The following is a 21,073-nucleotide window of genomic DNA, read 5'->3' as shown; positions in this document are numbered from 1 at the left end:
ACGATAAATCCTGAAATATGTTCCCAAAACATTCATGAAGATCCTGTGAAAAACAATGTAATCAAAAGGAATTCAACTTAGTCAGTCATCTTAAGCAGTAGTATTGGTCATAGGGCTTTATTTCGGGCTGTTGTTCAGTTGGATGTTGTTTTTTGCATTGTCAGCTTTTTTAAAGATGTTGGTCAGCTTTTCTGAGTTATGTAAGTTGGGAAGTATAATATTAATATAATGGGATAGTTACTGTATTGCTGTTCTTGTATATCCTAGTGGCCAGTTATAGAGTAACAGTAATAAAGAACTTAGGTCCCCTGCCTGCTTTCACTGCTGGGGAAAGTGAGAAGGTTGAACTAACAGTAGCATTTGAGAGCAGGCGAACCTTAAAATGTATGAAAGCACCATTGTTTATGGATAATAATACAGACAAGGCATATTGTTTGCCTCTAATAATCTGTGAAATACTTCAATATGAGTCACACTACTGTGAACGAGTCATAATAGATTTGTGGTAGCCTGGTGTCCAACTGAATTGAAGCTACCTGAAAACAAATTTATTTACTGAACGCACATCTTAGTATAATGCTATCTAAGCTCTGTATGTTATATCATATGTGACACACTCTGAACTAGTGATCTCCTGTCTGTAGCATATTCCTAACTTTGCATAATTGTATATGTAACATATTTCAAACTATGTAGCTTTCTGCAACTACATATTTTGCAACCATTGATACCACTTCTTTTCAAATCACATGGTGCAGTGTAATTCCCTTTGAACCATATTGCCACTATGAGTATAAATAATGAAAAATAACACTTAAACAAAGGTAAATAGTATTAATTTTGTGTGTATTATGCAGAATTACCCATTATTTTAATACACAATATTTTAATTTGGAAGTAAATTTTCCTGAAATCCCTTTATACATTCCTGGTAGGTGAAGTTCCATTCTGAGATCACAAATTCTTAAAATTACCCCTCTTGTATTTATGATGTTAGCTCAAACTCAAACTCATCCCAGCATGTGACTCATACTGCAGTAATGTATTTCACAGATTATTAGAAGCAAACGATATACCCTGTATGCATTAAAGACTTTCTCTATTTTGCATTTTCACTTCTGTTCCGAAGATGTTGAAGATCAAATATGTCAAGTTTGCCATGGCAATCTGCTGTTACATTCAAGTGGTGAGCAATTGTGGGGATCCTGTTGGGAAAATGGCAGGGTACCAATGCCAAGTGAAATTGAATGGTTAACGACCACCCACAGGAAATTGCCACCCTTAGGTTTATCCACAGCAGAGATTGGTGTACTTTGTTTATTGATGCCATTGATCTTCACTGTTCACCTATGGGTTTCGGGCCTTGTGACTGACAGGAAGTACAAAGGTCAGTGACATCAGTCCAAAAACTACAAAAGGTACTGATCTTTATGGGGACAAATAAAACACCTTAAAAAGTTAACTTTGGAATTGAAAAAAAAAGTAGAATTGTCTAACTTGTGGCTGTACCTAGTTTAAATTGTGAACATTACAATTTTTAACCTTTCATGATTTTTCAAGCAAATAATCTTTAATAAACCATTAATGGCTTTTTAAGCCAATGCCTTTAAAATCCATTACCTATAAATAATGTTTTGATAAGTAGGTATTAAAATTGGAAAGAAACAGAATCAAATTGTAATTTTTTGCTAGATTAATGCAGCAGCTACTATTGAATATGCTGGTGTAAAGATTTGAACTCAAACAGAATAATTCAGCTTTAATAAGCTTAGAATAAACATAGCATGCAAATTCCTTTAGCAACCCTTTAATAACGTTAAATGCAAACACATTTGAACATTGTAGATTTGTATGCAGATAATGTGAAGCTCTCCTGTCATTTCTTTTCTCTTCTTTCTGAGAAGGCTGATCAGAGAGTATCTTTATAATTTCTTGGTAACTATCTTTTGAGGGTTGTGTTCCTACCTAAGTTTTTGCTGTTCAATTCCCTGTCACAAACCTGATGTACAAGTAGCTATAGCTCTCAAAGAGCAATACAGATTGAACCTCCCTTATTCAGAACTCCCTTATCAGGAACCACCCCTCGTCCAGAACCATTCTCGGCCACTGAGTGCCGCATGCGCAGAACTTGGACATGAACAAATTGAAGTCCTTCCTCACTGCCGACTCATGCTATCGCTGGCCTAACCCGACGATCCACCGTTTTCCCCCCCTCCATGATCTCTCTGCCGCACTCCCAGCGCCAAGCCAGCCAGCCCTGATATCCCCTTGCTCATACTTGTACCACCCAATTTAACGTGACCACTCCTCGTCCAGAAAAATCCCTTATCCAGAACAGGTCAGGTCCCAAGGGTTCCGGATAAGGGAGTTTCAACCTGTACTGCCTTTAAAGGGATAGTATCTCAAGACAGGAATGTCCCAGGCCCCATCCCCAATATGCTGAGTTGGCTGATCTCAGCCAGAGTGACGGCAGAGACAGTACAATTACCATTAGTATCCCTGGGTTGAATGCAGAAATTGGCCATGAAATGTCTTAATCCCTTAGTTTACTGTATCTGTTTATTGATTTGTTTTTGAATTTATTTATTTTATCTTGTGTATTGAGATTAATATAGCCATTACCATTACACAGTTCTCAGGCTTTTTTCCGAACTGAAATGAATAGTGTAAAAGAACAGCTTAATGAAAGGACAAGGTACTGTCATAATACAATTTTAATTCCACTCGATACTTGCTTAGTGCAACAGTTGGGGAAGTGCTAAACTTGGCTTCATTATTTGGCAATATAATAAAGAAAAAGATAGACTTGCATTTATATAGCGCTTTTCATGACCACCGGACGTCTCAAAGTACTTTACAGCAAATGAAGTACTTTTGAAGTGTAGTCACTGTTGTAATGTGGGAAACACGGCAGCCAACTTGCGTGCAGCAAGCTCCCACAAACAGCAATGTGATAATGACCAGATAATTTGCTTTTGTTGTGTTGATTGGGCGATAAATATTGGCCAGGACATAATGCTCCATAAATGAGTTTACGAAGCGAGTGATTGACTCAAGTGCAGAATTTAACTCCAGTCTACTACAATGAACAAAATAGGGCTGAGTTTGCGGCATCTATGGACGCGTACGAGGTGGGCACATGCCTGTAGGGGCCCTGCAAGTTGTAGCTTTAGGCATGCACTGCGATACGCTGAAACCTGGAACTTGCGATCTTGACAGAACGTACGAAGCCGAAAGAAAAGGACCTCTGCGGGCGGGGAGTTGCCCAACATCTGCCCACTGAATGGCCTTGAAATTCTTATGCCTGGTAAAAGTAGGCATAAGGCTTGCTTGTACCAGCGTAAGAGTTTTAAAAAGATAGAAAAATAACATTTTAGCACTTAATTTACATTAAAAACCATGTCCAATAAGGTAAGTTTATTTTTAGCCCTATTATTTAGCCATATTGAAAAAAATTCAAAAAATTAAATCTTTGTTGAAAACATTTAATTAAATAGCATTTTAATTAATTCAAAATATATTTTTTTAATTATTTCATGTGTTTGTGTATTTTATAAATGATTCCATTCATACTTATGGGAGTTCCATACAAACGGAATTCCCCAGAAGTATGAATGGGGATTCCCTTCTTTTATTGGATGGGCAAGCCCACATGATCACATGAGCGCTTGTGAACTGCATGTGCCCCGGGAATACATGGACCACTACCCGCGGGTACCTGGAGAGGCCAAGGAGCGCTAATCTACGAACCTCCTGGACCACCAGGTAAATTTATACATTTTTTTCAGGTCGGAGACATCACCGAGCACGTGACCCCTTACAGAAACATAAGAAACATAGAAATCTACAACGCAGGGGGCCATTTCGGCCCATCGTGTCCGCGCCGGCCGACAAAGAGCCACACAACCCTCGTTCAGCAGCCCTGAAGGTTACATATAAACCTATGAACAATAAACAATGGCGCAAAGGTAAAGAGCACCCAGCCCAACCAGTCCGCCCCACACAACTGCGACACCCCTTACACCGAAACATTCTACACTCCACCTCACCCAGAGCCATGTGATCTTCTGGGAGAGGCAAAAACCAGATAAAAACCCAAGGCAATTAGGGGGGAAAAAAATCTAGGAAAATTCCTCTCAGACCCATCCAGGTGATCAAAAGTAGTCCAGAAGATTAACCTGGCCATATTCGATTCGCTGCAATATTTACCATCATATCTGTGCCAGCCAATAAGAGGTTATCCAATCTAATCCCACGTACCAGCTCTAGGTCCGTAACCCTGCAGGTTACGGCCCTTCAAGTGTCCATCCAAGCACCTTTTAAATATGATGAGGGTTTCTGCATCCACCACCCTTCCAGGCAGTGAGTTTCAGACCCACACAATGCACTGCATGAAGAAGTCTCCCCTCAAATCCCATCTGAACCCTCCACCAACCACCTTAAACCTCTGCCCCCTCGTAATTGACCCCTCCACCAAGTGAAATAGGTCTTTGCTATCCACTATATCCAGGCCCCTCAAAATTTTGTACACCTCAATGAGGTCTCCTCACAGCCTCCTCTGTTCCAATGAGAACAAACCCAGCCTATCCAATCTGTCCTCATAGCTAAGATTCTCTATTCCAGGCAGCATCCCAGTAAATCTCCTCTGCACCCTCTCTAGTGTAATCACGTCCTTCCTATAATCCAGCGACCAGAACTGCAAGCAGTACTCCAGCTGTGGCCTAACCAGTGTATTATACAATTTAAGCATAACCTCCCTGCTCTTATATTCTGTGCCTCGGCCAATAAAGACAAGCATTCCGTATGTCTTCTTAACCACCTTGTCTACCTGGCCTGCTATGTTCAGGGATCTGTGGACAAGCACTCCAAGGTCCCTTTGTTCATCTACACTTTTAAGTGGCCTACCGCTTAATGTGTATACGCTTTCCTTATTAGCCCTCCCAAAGTGCATTATCTCACACTTCTCAGAATTAAATTCCATTTGCCACTGCTCTGCCCACCTGACCAGCAGATTGATATCCTCCTGCAGTCCATGACTTTCCTCTTCATTATCAACACAGCCAATTTTAGTGCCATCTGCAAACTTCTTAATCATACTTCCTATATTCAAATCTAGATCATTGATGTATACCACAAAAAGCAACGGACCCAGTACTGAGCCCTGCGGAAACATCCTTCTAGTCACAAAAACATCCATCAACCATTACGCTTCCTACCTCTAAGCAAATTTTGGATCCAACTTGCCACTTTGCCCTGGATCCCATGGGCTTTAACCTTCATGACCATTCTACCATGTGGGACCTTATCAAAAGCTTTGCTAAAGTCCATATACACTACATCGTACGCACTACCCTCATCGAGCCTCCTGGTTACCTCCTCAAAAAATTCAGTCAGGTTAGTCAAATATGATCTTCTCTGAACAAATCTGTGCTGACTGGTCCTAATTAATCCTTGCCTTTCCAAATGTAGATTTATCCTGTCTTTCAGGATTTTTTCCAATAATTTCCCCACCACTGAGGTTAGGCTGACAGGCCTGTAATTACTCAGCCTATCCCTTTCTCCTTTTTTGAACAAGGGTACCACATTAGAGGTCCTCCAATCCTCTGGCACCATGCCCAAATCCAAAGAGGACTGGAAAATGATGGTCAAGGCGTCTGCTATTTCCTCTTTTACTTCATTCTGGAATGAATTTCATCTGGGCCTGGGAATTATCTACTTTCAAAGCTGCTAAACCCCTCAATACCTCCTCTCTCACTATGTTGATTTCATCCAGACTTTCACGCTCCTCCTTGATAGCAGTGTCTGCATTGCCCCTTTCCTTTTTGAAAACAGACGCAAAGTATTCATTAAGAACCATACCAACATCTTCCGCCTCCACACAAAGATTACTCTCATGGTCTCTAAAAGGCCCTACCCTTTCTTTAGTTATCTTATTGCTCTTATAATATATACAGAACATCTTTGGGTTTTCCTTAATTTTACTAGCCAATAATTTTTCATGCTCTCTCTTATCATTCCTAATATCCTTTTTAATTTTACCTCTTAACTTTCTATATTCCTCCAAAGATTCTACAGTATTTAGCTGTCAGTATATAACATAAACTTGCCTTTTTTTCTTTATCCTCCCCTGCAAGTCCCTAGATATCCCGAGGGCTCTCGAATTATTATTCCCACCCTTTTTCTTTAAGGGATCATGTTTGGCCTGAGCCTTCCGGATCTCCTCCTTGAATGTCTCCCACTGTTCCGACACTGATTTACCTACAAGTAGCTGTTTCCAGTCCACTGTGGCCAAATCACTTCTCAACTTAACAGTTAGCTTTTCCCCAATTTGGAACTATTATTTCCGGTCTATGCTTGTCCTTATCCATAACTAACATTAATCTGACTGAATTATGGTCACTGGCACACAAGTGCTCTCCCACTAGTATCCCTTCCACCTGCCCAGCTTCATTCCCCAAAACTAAATCCAAAACCGCCCCCTCTCGTGTTGGGCTTGTTACATACTGACTAAAAAAGTTCTCTTGAATGCATTTTAAGAATTCCGCACCCTCTGTACCCTTCACATTATATTTGTCCCAATCAATATTAGGATAGTTAAAATTCCCTACTATCACTGTCCTATGGTTTTTGGACTTCACAGCAATTTGCCTACATATTTGTTCATCTATCTCCCCCCCACTGTTTGGGGGTCTATAATACATGCCCAGCAGTGTGATCGCCTCTTTTTTATTTTTCAATTCAACCCATATGGCCTCATTTGATGATCCCTCTAACATATCATCCCTCCTCACCACTGTAATAGTTTCTTTAATCAATACCGTGACCCCCTCATCCTTTTTACCCCCCTCTCTGTCTTGTCTAAAAATCCTGTAATCAGGAATATTGATCTGCCAAGCCTGCCCCTGTTTCAGCCATGTCTCTGTAATGGCTATAATGTCATACTCCCAAGTGTCTACCTGTGCTCTTAGCTCATCCGCCTTATCCGCTATGATCCTTGCATTAAAGTATATACCATTTAACACAGGAAGACCTCCTTGATTATTACTTACTAACCCTTGTTTCCTCTGTCTTATAGACTCACTTTCTAAATTCTTGCTATCCAATTTCAGCTTTACTTCCTTCCCTATTGAATTTGTTCTCAGGTTCCCATCCCCCTTCCCAGCTAGTTTAAATTCTTTCCAACAAGACTAGTAAAACTCCCCACGAGGATATTGGTCCCGGTGCTGTTGAGGTGCAACCCGTTCAGTTTGTACAGGTCCCATCTCCCCCAGAAGCGGTCCCAATGCCTCAGTAATTTAATGCCCTCCTTCCTACACCAACTCTCCAGCCACGCGTTCATCCTCTCTATTCTTCTATTCTTGTACTCATTAGCACATGGCACTGGTCTTATCCTTAAATTTTCTTCCTAGCTCCCTAATTTCTGCCTGTAGGACCTCATCTCTCTTTCTACCTATGTCATTGGTCCTGATATGGACCACGACCTCTAGCTGTTTACCCTCTCCCCCCAGAATGCCCTGTGTCTGCTCTGTGACATCTTTGACCCAGGAACCAGGAAGGCACCATACCATTCAGAAGTCACATCTATCACCGCTGAAACGCCTCTATTCCCCTAACTATTGAATCCCCTACCACTACAGCTCTATTATTCTTCGTCCCTCCCCGCTGTGTAGCTGAGTCACCCGTGGTACCTTGGACTTGACTCTGGCTGCACTCCCCAGAGGCACCATCACCCTCACCAGTGTTCAGGAGAGAATATCGGTTTAAAAGCGAGATGGTCTCACGGGGGTACTCCTGCACTACCTGCTCTTTTTGTTTTTAATTAGATTTTAAATGAGATGTTTAATTAGAGGGATGGAAGGGCTTACTCTGTTCTTACTCTGTCTGGTGGTCACCCACTTCCCTTCTACCTGCATGCTTTTAAGTTGCGGGGTGACCATCTCCTGAAACATGCTTTCCACATAGCTCTCAGCCTCGCGGATGCACCGTATTGACTCCAGCCGCCGCTCAAGCTCCGAAACGCAGAGCTCGAGTAGTTGAAGCTGGAGACACCTCCTGCACACATAGTTGTCTAGGCTGTGTAAAGCATCCAGGACTTCTCACATGCCACAGGATGTGCACTCCACAGGACTGAGCTGCCCTGCTTTCCCTCTAATTAAACTTATCTAATTTAAAAACTAATTAAAAAGAAACAGAGAGAAAGAGAGATACTTACCAATCAAACAACCAACCAATTACCTACCCGGACAAGGGCTGTGAGATCCTCATCAGAAGTGAACTCCTCACCTACCTCCGGCCTGTAGTGTCCTTAGATGCTCTAGTAATGACTCCACGAGGCAGTGTGTTGTACTTGAACTGTAGTGACCTTAGTCCTTTATTAGTTAACTCCAGAGTGAGGATTACACCTGGTGGCCTGCCTTTTATACTAGGCCAGGCACATCTGTACAGGTAACCTATGAGTCTCCCACTGCTGTGCCCTCTGGTGGCACACCTTGTGATAGTACCAACAGTAACCATGTAGGATACATGACATCACTCCCCCCTGAGCCCTCAGTGCAAATCACCTGTGCATTGACTGTACTCTGGGCTTAGCTCTATGTGGGCTCTGTCTGGTTGACCCTTGGCGGGTCACTTCAACCTTGGATGAGTAGTTGGTGCAGTAGCATGCTGGTGGTTGCTGTTAGTGTGTGTGTGTCCCTGACCACTCCATTCTCCCCCCCTCCCACATCAATTACCGGGGGCTCCTGGCATTCATGTAGGTTCAAGTTCCGGTAAGTGGGTTTTGCATTTTTTTGTGTGTCATTCCGTGATGCGACAAGTGCGTGAGGACAAGCTAGTTCCGGAGCTGCTGGGTGGTATCCCTGCAGTCTGGTGGCGGCTCAGTGCCTGGTGCTGGCAGTGGGAACCCGGTTGGCTTGCGTGGCCTGCTCTCAGGGCTGTTGCCGTGGTCTCTAGTGTTGGGACAGTTCACAAATGCCTGTGATCTCACTGTCCTTTCTTTGCGCCCCAGGTGGCTGCTGCTCCCTGAGGAGCTGTCGTCAAGCAGTGCACAGGGAACTGCTGACTCGCTGGCCTGAGCGTCGTTTGGTTTGGAATCCTGGCTAGTGCCTGTTTCCTTTGGAGGAACAGTGGCGGGTGACCCTACATCTAGGGGTACGGCCCTGGTGGTGATGGGGTCTGAGGACTGCGCTTTAGTATAGTCTGCTCTTTCAGGCTCGTGGCAGTTGGTGCCATCGGTTGCCTGAAAGGTGGAGCCAACCGGGGGCATGGTATCGATACTGGTACCGTTGCTCTGATGAGGTCGCTTGCTCTGCAGCTCGTGTGTGTTGGCTGTTTGTGGCCACACTTCATGCTGCATGACTCTGGTCCCCAGGACGCAAGCTACAGCACTGGGTAGCTCGCTGGACCTGTGTGCACCCGATGGGTGTCTGCCCACTGCGTTGGCTGTGTGCAGTTGAAATCCTGCATCGCACAACTTTTCCTTACTTATGATGGACACTCTGTGGGTCCGATCGTGATCGCGTGACTTTTCCTCGCAGGTTGCATGTGCACAGTTCAGATCATCAGTTACACATTTTACATAATCGCGCGACTTTTTCTCTCTGGTTTCATGTACACAATTCAGATTATCAGTTGCACATTTTGTCTCTGACTTACAGTTCTTATTACATTGCTTGAGGGTGTGGAACCGTCCCTTTAATTGTAGTGGGTTGCAGGCTTCCTTTAAGAGAGCCTTGCTTGCTTTACCCCAATCCGCTTCTCCGTTTGGTGCCACGTGTTGCTCCATCAGCCCTGCACCCCGTGGTCTGGCCGCGGCCATCTTTGTCTTCAGCACCTCACCTCGTGGTTTGGGCGCCATCTTTCCTTCGTCCACGATGTCGACTGTGTTGATCCTCTTCTCCCTGGGTTCTGCCTCCGAAGTTGGGAAGTCGCTTCTGGATCCGATTTTCTTCCTCCGGAGTCCTGCCACTGGAGCCTGGAAGGTGCGTTCGGGTCGTCTCAGCTAGATCATCTCCACGCAGTCGTGCTGAGCGGTCTGTGCCTCGGGTGCTGTGCTGGTCTGCTCTCAGGGTCCACTCTCAGGTGAGGGCTTGCTTTGCCTCTGAGCGCAGAGGGCTTCGATCGCTGAAGGGGTGAAGTCTTCCCGCTTCCAATGTATCATCTCCATCCACCTTCTGCCCAGCAGCGTTGGTCCATCACCTGCAACAATTCACAGAGGTAACTTGTGTACCACGCCATCATGGGGTACCATTACATTCGCACTACCAACGACTGGGATAATTTCATCGGTGTAGGTGCACAGCTTTGCCTGAACCGGGGCTGTCATGTATGTAACCTTCATGTAACCGTAACCTTCATAACAACACTGCATACTGTATACACCTAAGAAATGCACACCTTGACCACAAGGGGTGAACTTGTGGGAGACACTCCTCACCTGGTCAACCAGGTATATAAAGGGAGGCCCCAAGCAGGGTCATCACTCCTTGGTCCTGTGAATAAAGGTTCAGGTTACAGAGTGACCTTGTCTGCAGAACGTGCCTCATGTGAATTTATAGTACTTTGTAAGGACATTACAGGGGCCAACAAGGGTCGTTCAGCCGGATTGTCCCATAGCCTCTCAAAGGCTCCTTGATTCATCAATGACTGGCTCGCCCCCGTGTCCACTTCCATAAAGACTGGAACTTCCTCTATCTTGACTTCTATCTTCAGCGGGGAACACTCGGTGGTGCAGGTAAACATGCTGTGTACCTCCCTGTGGGACTGGGCTGCCTCTTTGTCTGTCGATTCATAATCCACGGGGGTGGATTCATGGCCGTCTGCAGACTCTTCATCGACGCAGTGAGTCATATTTCTCTTACACATTCGCTGGAGGTGGCACTTTGTGCTGCAGCCTTTGCATACATAGTCTTTAAAACGGCACTGGTGAGCCCTGTGACTCCCTCCGCAACGCCAGCATGGAGCTACTCGATTACCCCCCCCTTGCGGACTCTGAATTAAGGGACTAGGGGGCCTGTTCTCTCTTCCCTGAGAGGGTTCGCGCTCTACAGTCCAGCCAGTAAACGGTGCCATTCTGTGCACAGTACCTGCCGGGTTTGAATCCTGAGGGTGAGACATCCGCATGGAGCCGCAGGTCAAGGTCATGAATGACTGGCTCACAGAGATGGCCTTCTGCAGTGTGACTGTGGTATCCGCCGACAGTAGCTTGTAAATAAGGCCGTCATGGCAATTCCAATGACAAAACTGTCCTGCAGCGCTTCATTGAGATGGGTGCCGAACTCGCACGGTGCCGCCAGCCTCCTGAGGTCTGCGGTGTACTTCGTGATTTCCTGGCCTTCGGGCCGTCGGTGGGTGTAGAACCAGTGTCTGGCTGTGAGGATGCTCTCCTTGGGCTTGAGTTGCTCCTTGTACGACTTGGTTGTTGTCTTCGCTGGTGCCAGCAAGTCCCTGACGAGGCCATAGACGTTGGGCCCACAACTGGTTAGCAAGATAGCGCGGCGCATATCAGCCAGTGTGGTTGGGTCGTCTCCTGCCAGGTCGTTTGCTGTGAAGAAATGTTCTAGTCTCTCCACAAATATTCTAGCCTCTCCACCATCGGCGGACTGCTGCAACGTACCAAGGTTAGCCATTTCTGCGTGAAAATTCGTAATTTCGGCACCAATTGTAGTGTCCTTAGATGCACTAGTAATGACTCCATGAGGTAGTGTGCTATACTTGAACTATAGTGACCTTAGTCCTTTATTAGTTAACTCCAGAGTGAGGATCACACCTGGTGGGCTGCCTTTTATACTAGGCCAGGCACAACTGTACAGGTAACCTACGATTCTCCCACTGCTGTGTCCTCTGGTGGCACACCTTGTAGCCATGTGAGATATATGACACGGCCCTCCTGCTCCTCGGACTCCTGACCTCCTGAACTCACCGAGGTTGAGGCCGCTTCCGAACTCACGAACTCTTCCGAACTCCCGAACTCTTGGACTCTCCCAAACTCATGGACTCTCCCAAACTCCCAAACTCACGGACTTTCCTGAACTCCCAAACCCATGGACTCTCCCGTGCCGACCGTTTTGCGCCCCTCAGGGGAAATTTCCCCGCGTGACGAGAGGTAGGCGTGGGGTGGTGCCATCGACAGCTTCTCGGTGCGAGAAGCTGTGGTAGCTGTGGCGTCCTGACCACCCTTAAAGGGGAGGTGGTATTGTGGTGGCCACCATCTGTTTTCAGTTAGCCGAGCTACCAACATACAGACTGGTACCCCCGTTGGCATGGCCGACACCTTTCCTGGTGGCCTAGTTGGCGCTACTAAAGAGGCTGCAGAGTTTGCAGCGGCCCCCCATTTTAAAGGAGAGGGACGTTGTTACACGTCAGCAGGATGTGGAATGTCCGCGTTGCGCTGATGTGCTGAGTGCAGCGCTGAGCATCGCACTGCGCGAATGCAAGATACATTTTTTTCCTCAAAGAGGTCAATTTCGGCCGGGCGGGACCGGCATTTTCCACGCTGGCGCAATAAACCGACCAATTGGAATTATGCACTCCAAACCCAGTGTGGGGCAATTTCAGCCCCTAAGACTGCTATGCATTCACCTATGTGTAAATTTATCACAATACAAAATCATAGAGAAGATAATGATGCACAGTCCAACCTGCATCAAGATATTGCATATATTGTAATTTGATATAAAATTTACTCCACAATGTATATGAGCAAATGAGCTGAATAATCTAGGCTGCTTATGGAGCAGTATGGTTTTATAAAGTCCCTTGTAGTAATGTAAAGCAGAGGTATTTTCCCTGCCATTCATGTTGAGGAACCAGATCAGTTTATCAGTGGACATTCGACCTTATGCTGATTTTCAATTAATTTACTTTGGTTCAGGCTTCATAAAAACATAAAAACCTAAGAAATAGGAGCAGGAGCAGGCCCTACAGCCCCTCGAGCCTGCTCTGCCATTCAATAAGGTCATGGCTGATCATCGACCTCAACTCCACTTTCTCATCTGATCGTCCTGTCAAAGTGTAGGGGATGCTTGGATGCTATTTGCTGAATCAGCTTTACTATCTTTGGAAGGAAGTGAAATACCTGCAACACAAGGCAAAACAAGAGTAATTTCTTATTTAACCTTTCCCAGCCCAAGCAGACAAAAATATCAGCAATTTACTGAAAATACTGTAACAAATTAAACCTAAGAATTTTAAATTAAAGTAATGGCATACCAGAGCTGCAGTACAGTGGCATTATCACATTGCTGCTTGGATTATCATGTCCTTCTCTGCCTGTAAAGTGTCAGCTGTGGCTCAGTGGTAGCACTCTCGCCTCTAAGTCAGACAGTTGTGGGCTCAAGCCTTACTCCACAGACTAGAGCATGTAATCTAGCTGGCACTTCAGTACTGAACCATTAAACTAAGACTCTATCTACCCTCTCAGCTGAATGTAAAAGATCCCAAAGCACTGTTCAAAGAAGGAGAAGGGACATGTCCTGGCCAACATGAATCCCTATACCAACCCTACTTAAGCAGATTATCTGGTCATTTATCTCATTGCTGTTTGTGGGACCTTGCTGTGCACAATTTGACTGCAGTATTTCCCTATATTACAACAGTGACTATACTTCAGAGGTACTTAATTTGCTGTGAAGCACTTTCGGATGTCTCAAGTTCCTGAGAAGAGCTATATAATTGCAAACTACTTCTTTAGAAATTAAAGTCACAATGAACAACTTCTAACCAACTGCAGGGTTGATTATGAATTGTTTTGATGCTATGAAATTCCCCCCTGCAATGTAAATTAAATAAATTCCACTCTACCAGGAGCCCCAACATCCTACTATTAGAAGCAATTTTGTAATATACGAAAAAGGAGTTGTCTGCTCTTCATTCAGGGGGTACAGTGCTAGACTGTGCGGCAGGTCGAGGCCATAAAAGGAGCGGCGTGGAGGCCTCAGGAGCAGCATGGAGGCCCTGACCTGCGTGAGAACACCAGCGACAAGTCGGGGCCATAAAAGGAGAGGCATGGAGGCATGCCACTTCAGGGAGCATCGCGAGCTGGTGCAGGAGGACGACAGCACTGAAGAGTGATGTCATCAAGGTCCAGGTCGGTGATTGGAGCAGGGTAGATCCAGCAGGAGCGGCGAGTTCTGGGCGAAGGAGCGGCAAGAGACTGTAGAGGGACGTGATCGGGCCCAGGAGAGGCGTGAGTTCGGGGCCAGGGGCCCAGGGGCAGCACGGGCCAGCTCACACTGCAATATGTGTGCGCACTCGGTCTGTGCAGCAGAGCAGGTCTCCAGTCGTCTTGGATAACCCTTGCCACTGGACCAAGACCAAGCTCTGTCAAGCCTGTGTGGTGGCTGGTGTGCAACGGCCACCACACGTTAAAAAAATCCACGCACAGGCATCTTCCACTCTTCAGGATGTAGGTTGGAACCTGGAATATTAGGTCCTTCATTGAAACACCTGTGAACTCATCCTTTTTTGGCGTGGAAGCAAGTCATCCTCGTTTCGAGGGACTGCCTATGATGATGATGGTGGTAGAAAGTTGCTCATCAGCTAATACTTCACCCACTGAGTGCACACACTTAACCTAGTGCATAAAGCTGCTGTACAGTAAATCTGACACTTGTTCTGACCACGTGTTTACATGAGCTGAATTCCATTTGTAATTCTGGAGCCTGTTTAAAATGTCAACAAGTCCACACATGGAGCACTTTTAATATAGGACATGAATTATGAATGATCAGCGCTACTCACACAGTAGCTTCTATTGTGGATCAGCAATTAACTTGAACAAATTTGAATGATTTGTGCCTAATGTAAACAGGATCTGGTGATGTAGCATCTATTCTGAGTATATGGACAAAAATAGAAGGCAATACATTTTGAGACATTGCAGTAGGACTGTAGAACAGCGTTTCCAGCTGAGGGATTGGACAGCTGTACACTATTTGCACTTGCAGTGGTATTTTTCAAACGCATTTATACAGCTCAATCCCCTGCCATGGATGACCTATTTTTGGTTAACACCAGCCATTGTTCTATTTCTGTTCGCCTGTGAGCTGTGTTGTTGTTGATTCATATGTAAACATTTAATCACTTGCTTTTACCAACTTGGAGGGGAGTAAACAGGGGCAGAACACACTTGTGAGGGCAGTTGTTTGACACGACACTTGAAAACCCTCTAGTGCCTGCAGAAAAGAAAAAAAGGCTTCCCTTAACTGTGGTTACTGTACCTTTCCAGCTGCTTTAGACTTCTTCCACAAGACAAATCAAACAGACTAAAAAAAGATAGAAACAAATTAAGTATCCTTTGAAGAGAAGAGTTTGGGCTGCTTTTTATAACTGTGCGCCTGTGCCTGGAGTATAAGAGTGAGGGAGAGCAATCAGCCTGCAGTTTAAAAGTGGAAGAGAGAGAGAGAGCAGTTTCCGATGTAATAATGTGCAAGTCATCCGATTGTTTCGGGAGGAGGAATTAAGGAGGAAATGACTGTCGGTGTTCTGATGAATCTTTTATGTGGCTGAAGTGAGGACTCAAAGGAAAGATGCTGCAGACTATTTATGAGACTGAATCATGTTTCTCCTCAGATGGGGTTTCTGGGCGAGAACAGCCGCTCCAGCTGTTGGCTCAGCACCGAATCCACAGTATGCTCACCTCAGGTAAGCAGTTTTGTTTTCACCGAGGTACTGTGTGTATGATGGTGCTTTCTCTATTTAAATTTGTTAAATTTAAGATGTTTGGACTCTGCACTAAATATTCAGTGGAAACCTGATAATCAGACCACAGGGAAATTCTGATTTACTATTAAAGGTATGACCAATGCAATATTAATAGGAGATTATTGCTGTATAGTATTTTAATGTGTTACTTGTATTTGTTTTATATATATTACATTTGGTGGTTATAAAGGACAGCTTGTGGCACAAATGTTAAAGTATACAATATACAATGCCATGGTACAGAGGAGGGATAGGGCAACTTCAATTCCCTATTATTATCCCCCCTCCAATCCAAATTGTTAATTTCATTCCTACTTGTGAAGGGAGATGCTTACAGGCCAGGTACCAGAGGGGAAGGGAAATCAGAGACCTGGTGCATGTATAGGACTGCAGATTACTGTAGATATGCAGCTATCCTGCAGTCAGGTGCAATCTGAGTATACAGTTGGTCTTACAGAGAAAGGATGATAAGGCAGACCCATGAAAATATGGATCGGTAAATTTACCTGTAAAGGACACTGATTTCAGTAGAGTAAATTTGGGGAACCAGTCCTGTGCGTACTTTGTACTTTCATCAAGGCTGCCCCCAAGTGAGTTTGTACAGTCCCCCGGTATGTCAGCTGTGGTTGTCGCAGGTAGAAAGGTCAGTAGGGCCCCTGCTGCTTCAGGTAGAATGTCCTCCAATAGTATTGACCATCTCTTGGAATCCCTTCTCTACATGCTCGTGCAATTTATGAGGATATCCAAATAAGGATGTGCTTCCAGGGCCAGCGCTGAACAGGTCTCTGATAAAGTGTGAGTACAATCTGGGAGAGCAGCACACTGAGGTCTCTCTCTGCACATAACAAAAACAATGCAATATCAAAGCACCTGGAGAGTCATTCCTGGCTGAGAGCACTTCATCTAGTCCCACTCCCCTGCCTTTTCCCCACAGCCTTGCAAATGTTTTTCTTTCAAGTACTTATCAAACTCCCTTTTGAAAGCCGTGATTGAGTCCAGATCCTAATCACTCGCTGTGTAAAAAAGTTTTTTCTTCTATTGCCTTTGGTTCTTTTGCCAATCACCTTAAAATATAAGATATAAAATGGATGGAATTTGTGCTATTACAAAGATAGATTTAAAAAATGAAAACAATATCTATTACACATTCAATTCAGCATGTGGGGTGTATATTTCATTAAAAGCTCATTATAAGTATCTCCACTTGCGGTTACTACTGTGGGTAGCACTATGACAGGTATTTCAATGTCACATACAATGGGGATGAGACATGCATGGGAAAATTGGCAGGAATAGGAAATAAGGGCCTAACAATAGGGTTGGTAGCCTTACCATCCCATTAACTTCAGCGAGCGACCCACTTTGGTCTACTACTGTGCAGCTCAGTGCCTGCCTTGACATTGTGTTCCCCCCCCCACCCTCCCACCCCCACACTAACCCACCCCTCCGAGCACCTAGCTTCCCAAAACCATTGCCTTGCACTTGATATTTTTGTTCAGGGATGTGACTTTGCGAGCTGAATTTGAATTGTATGTGTTGTATCCTATGAGGGGAAATTGAGTATAATGGGCCTATACTCTCTCTAGTTTAGAAAAAAACTCATTGAAACTTATCTCATTGAAAAATAAGATTCTGGGAGGTCTTTACATGGTAGATGCTGAGAGATTGTTTCCATGGCTGGAGAGTCTAGAATTATGTGACATAGTCTCAGGATAAGAGGTCGGACATTTACAACAGAAATGAGAAGACATTTCTTCATTCAGAGGGATGTGAATCTTTGGAATTCTTTACCCTAGAGGGCTGTGGATGCTCAGTCATTGAGCATATTTAAGGTTGAGATCAATAGATTTTTGGACTCTATGAGAATCAAGGGATATGGGGATCGGGCGGGAAGTGGAGTTGAGGTCAAAGATCAACAATGATCTTATTGAATGGCGGAGCAGGCTACTCCTGCTCTTATTTTTTATGTTCTTATGTTCCGGGATGCATCAGTACTATTTAGTCAGCTGTACTGGTGCAATATTTTTCTTTAGCTTCTTTAACTTTCTGCTCAGTTGCTTTTCTTAAAATAATTTTCAAAAACAGGAGAACAATTTTCAAGCTTAATTGAAGTGAAATTTATATTGAATGTTTTCTTTAAAAAGGCTTTAATAAATGCCTCTGATAGAATGATAAAAATTGACTGTGATAAGTACACAACTATTGTCGCCATGAACTTCAAGAAAATTATTCAGCTGGTAGGGGAAGAGAGTGGGGTAACAGAGAGACGAGGTGCAAGAGTGCCTTTTTATGCTAATGTAAAATCTTTTAAAATCACCAGTTGAATTTTGAATTTTGAAGCATGTGTTTTGTTGACAGTTAGATAGGATAAATGCTAATGACTTATACCTGTGAGAGAGAGGATTTAATTTATAAAACCTATGAGACTGGGAGAGAAAGAAACAGAAAAATGCAAATAAAGAGAAAGGAAAACAGAGTTTCTTTCCACTTTCTAATTTGATTTTTTAAAATATTAATTTTGAAAGCGAGCAAAGACTCCTTAAGGAAACAGGAAGGGAGGGAGGGTAGCAGGGAGAGGGGAAAGAGAGAAGAGAGATAGAAAGAGTTCAGAGATGGGATAGAGAGAGGGAAAGGGAATTGAGAGAGGATGAAGGAGTTGAGAGAGTGAGTCAGTTGAGAGAGGAAATTGAGTGAGTGAGCGAGAAAGAAACTTGAGAGACAGAAAGAGGATTGAGAGAAGGGAGCTGAGAGGTGTTAAATTTGAGAGGGAAAGGAACGAGGAGTTAAGTGGGAGAGAGGGGATAAGTGAGAAAGTGGTTGAGAGATAGCGAAGGAATTGAGACAGAAAGAGATGTGGTTAAGAGAAAGTGGGAAAGGGGTTGAGAGAGAAGGGGATTGAAAGAAAGAGAAAGGAGGCTGAGAGAGTGAGAGAGATGGGTGGGGTTCAGAGAGAGAGACCAGCATTTTGAGTGAAAAAGGGGAATTAAGAGAGAGAGCAAGAGAGAAGGGATGAGAAGGAGAAAAAGGGGTGTTGACAGAGAGAAAGAGCAATGAGAGAGAGAAGGGGGAGTGTAATTGCAGCATGACAAATTTACATAGAGTTTCTGTAAAAATGTGGACAAATGAATTAATAACAGAAATATAAAATTAAGGACATAATATATAACATTAAAATGGGGACTGGAAATTCAGCCGTGTACTGTCCATGAGTTTCAATCATTTAGTTTGAAAATTGTTTGGACCTCATAAGAACATAAGAACATACGAATTAGGAACAGGAGTAGGCCATCTAGCCCCTTGAGCCTGCTCTGCCATTCAACAAGATCGTGGCTGATCTGGCCATGGACTCAGCTCCACTTACCCGTCCGCTCCCCATAACCCTTAATTCCCTTATTGGTTAAAAATCTATCTATCTGTGATTTGAATACATTCAATGAGCTAGACTCAACTGCTTCCCTGGGCAGAGAATTCCACAGATTCACAACCCTCTGGGAGAAGAAATTCCTTCTCAACGCGGTTTTAAATTGGCTCACCCGTATTTTGAGGCTGTGCCCCCTAGTTCTAGTCTCCCCGACCAGTGGAAACAACCTCTCTGCCTCGATCTTGTATATCCCTTTCATTATTTTAAATGTTTCTATAAGGTCACCCCTCATCCTTCTGAACTCCAACGAGTAAAGACCCAGTCTACTCAATCTATCATCATAAGGTAACCCTCTCATCTCCGGAATCAGTCTAGTGAATCGTCTCTGTACCCCCTCCAAAGCTAGTATATCCTTCCTTAAGTAAGGTGACCAAAACTGCACGCAGTACTCCAGGTGCGGCCTCACCAATATCCTGTACAGTTGCAGCAGGACCTCCCTGCTTTTGTACTCCATCCCTCTCGCAATGAAGGCCAACATTCCATTCACCTTCCTGATTAGCTGCTGCACCTGCAAACTAACTTTTTGGGATTCGTGCACAAGGACCCCCAGATCCCTCTGCACCACAGCATGTTGTAATTTCTCCCCATTCAAATAATATTCCCTTTTACTGTTTTTTTTCCAAGGTGGATGACCTCACATTTTCCGACATTGTATTCCATCTGCCAAACCTTAGCCCATTCGCTTAACCTATCTAAATCTCTTTGCAGCCTCTCTGTGTCCTCTACACAACCCACTTTCCCACTAATCTTTGTGTCATCTGCAAATTTTGTTACACTACACTCTGTCCCCTCTTCCAGGTCATCTATGTATATTGTAAACAGTTGTGGTCCCAGCACCGATCCCTGTGGCACACCACTAACCACCGATTTCCAACCCAAAAAGGACCCATTTATCCTGACTCTCTGCTTTCTGTTAGCCAGCCAATTCTCGATCCATGCTAATACATTTCCTCTGACTCCGCGTACCTTTATCTTCTGCAGTAACCTTTTGTGTGGCACCTTATCGAATGCCTTTTGGAAATCTAAATACACCACATCCATCGGTACACCTCTATCCACCATGCTCGTTATATCCTCAAAGAATTCCAGTAAATTAGTTAAACATGATTTCCCCTTCATGAATCCATGTTGCATCTGCTTGATTGCACTATTCCTATCTAGATGTCCCGCTATTTCTTCCTTAATGATAGCTTCAAGCATTTTCCCCACTACAGATGTTAAACTAACCGGCCTATAGTTACCTGCCTTTTGTCTGCTCCCTTTTTTAAACAGAGGTGTTACATTAGCTGCTTTCCAATCTGCTGGTACTTCCCCAGAGTCCAGAGAATTTTGGTAGATTATAACGAATACATCTGCTATAACTTCCGCCATCTCTTTTAAAACCCTAGAATGCATTTCATCAGGACCAGGGGACTTGTCTACCTTGAGTCCCATTAGCCTGTCCTGCAGTACCTCCCTAGTGATAGTGGTTATCTCAAGGTCCTCCCTTCCCACATTCCCATGACCAGCAATTTTTGGCATGGTTTTTGTGTCTTCCACTGTGAAGACCGAAGCAAAATAATTATTTAAGGTGTCAGCTATTTCCATATTTCCCATTATTAAGGGACCATCTTCTAAGGGACCAGCATTTACTTTAGTCCCTCTTTTCCGTTTTATATATCGGTAAAAGCTTTTACTATCTGTTTTTATGTTTTGCGCAAGTTTACCTTCATAATCTATCTTTCCTTTCTTTATTGCTTTCTTAGTCATTCTTTGCTGTCGTTTAACATTTTCCCAATCTTCTAGTTTCCCATTAAGCTTGGCCACCTTATACGCATTGGTTTTTAATTTGATACTTTCCTTTATTTCCTTGGTTATCCACGGATGGTTATCCCTTCTCTTATCGCCCTTCTTTTTCACTGGAATATATTTTTGTTGAGCACTATGAAAGAGCTCCTTAAAAGTCCTCCA

At 44.1% G+C, this 21,073-nt stretch overlaps 1 protein-coding gene across 1 annotated transcript in view; it reads left to right on the top strand.

Moving 5' to 3' along the window:
* The window catches only part of LOC139264466 (histone deacetylase 9-like), a 1,015,340-nt gene that overhangs the window by 114,140 nt on the left and 880,127 nt on the right, over positions 1 to 21,073 (top strand). The window contains exon 2 of the mRNA XM_070880994.1: positions 15,571 to 15,642. Within this exon, the coding sequence (XP_070737095.1) occupies positions 15,630 to 15,642 (13 nt within the window). The 5' untranslated portion in view covers positions 15,571 to 15,629. The remainder of the gene's footprint in view (positions 1 to 15,570; positions 15,643 to 21,073) is intronic.

This window comes from Pristiophorus japonicus, chromosome 5 (genome assembly GCF_044704955.1).
Source record: "Pristiophorus japonicus isolate sPriJap1 chromosome 5, sPriJap1.hap1, whole genome shotgun sequence".
Classification (NCBI taxonomy): domain Eukaryota; kingdom Metazoa; phylum Chordata; class Chondrichthyes; family Pristiophoridae; genus Pristiophorus; species Pristiophorus japonicus.
This window is presented reverse-complemented; position numbering and strand designations above follow the sequence as displayed.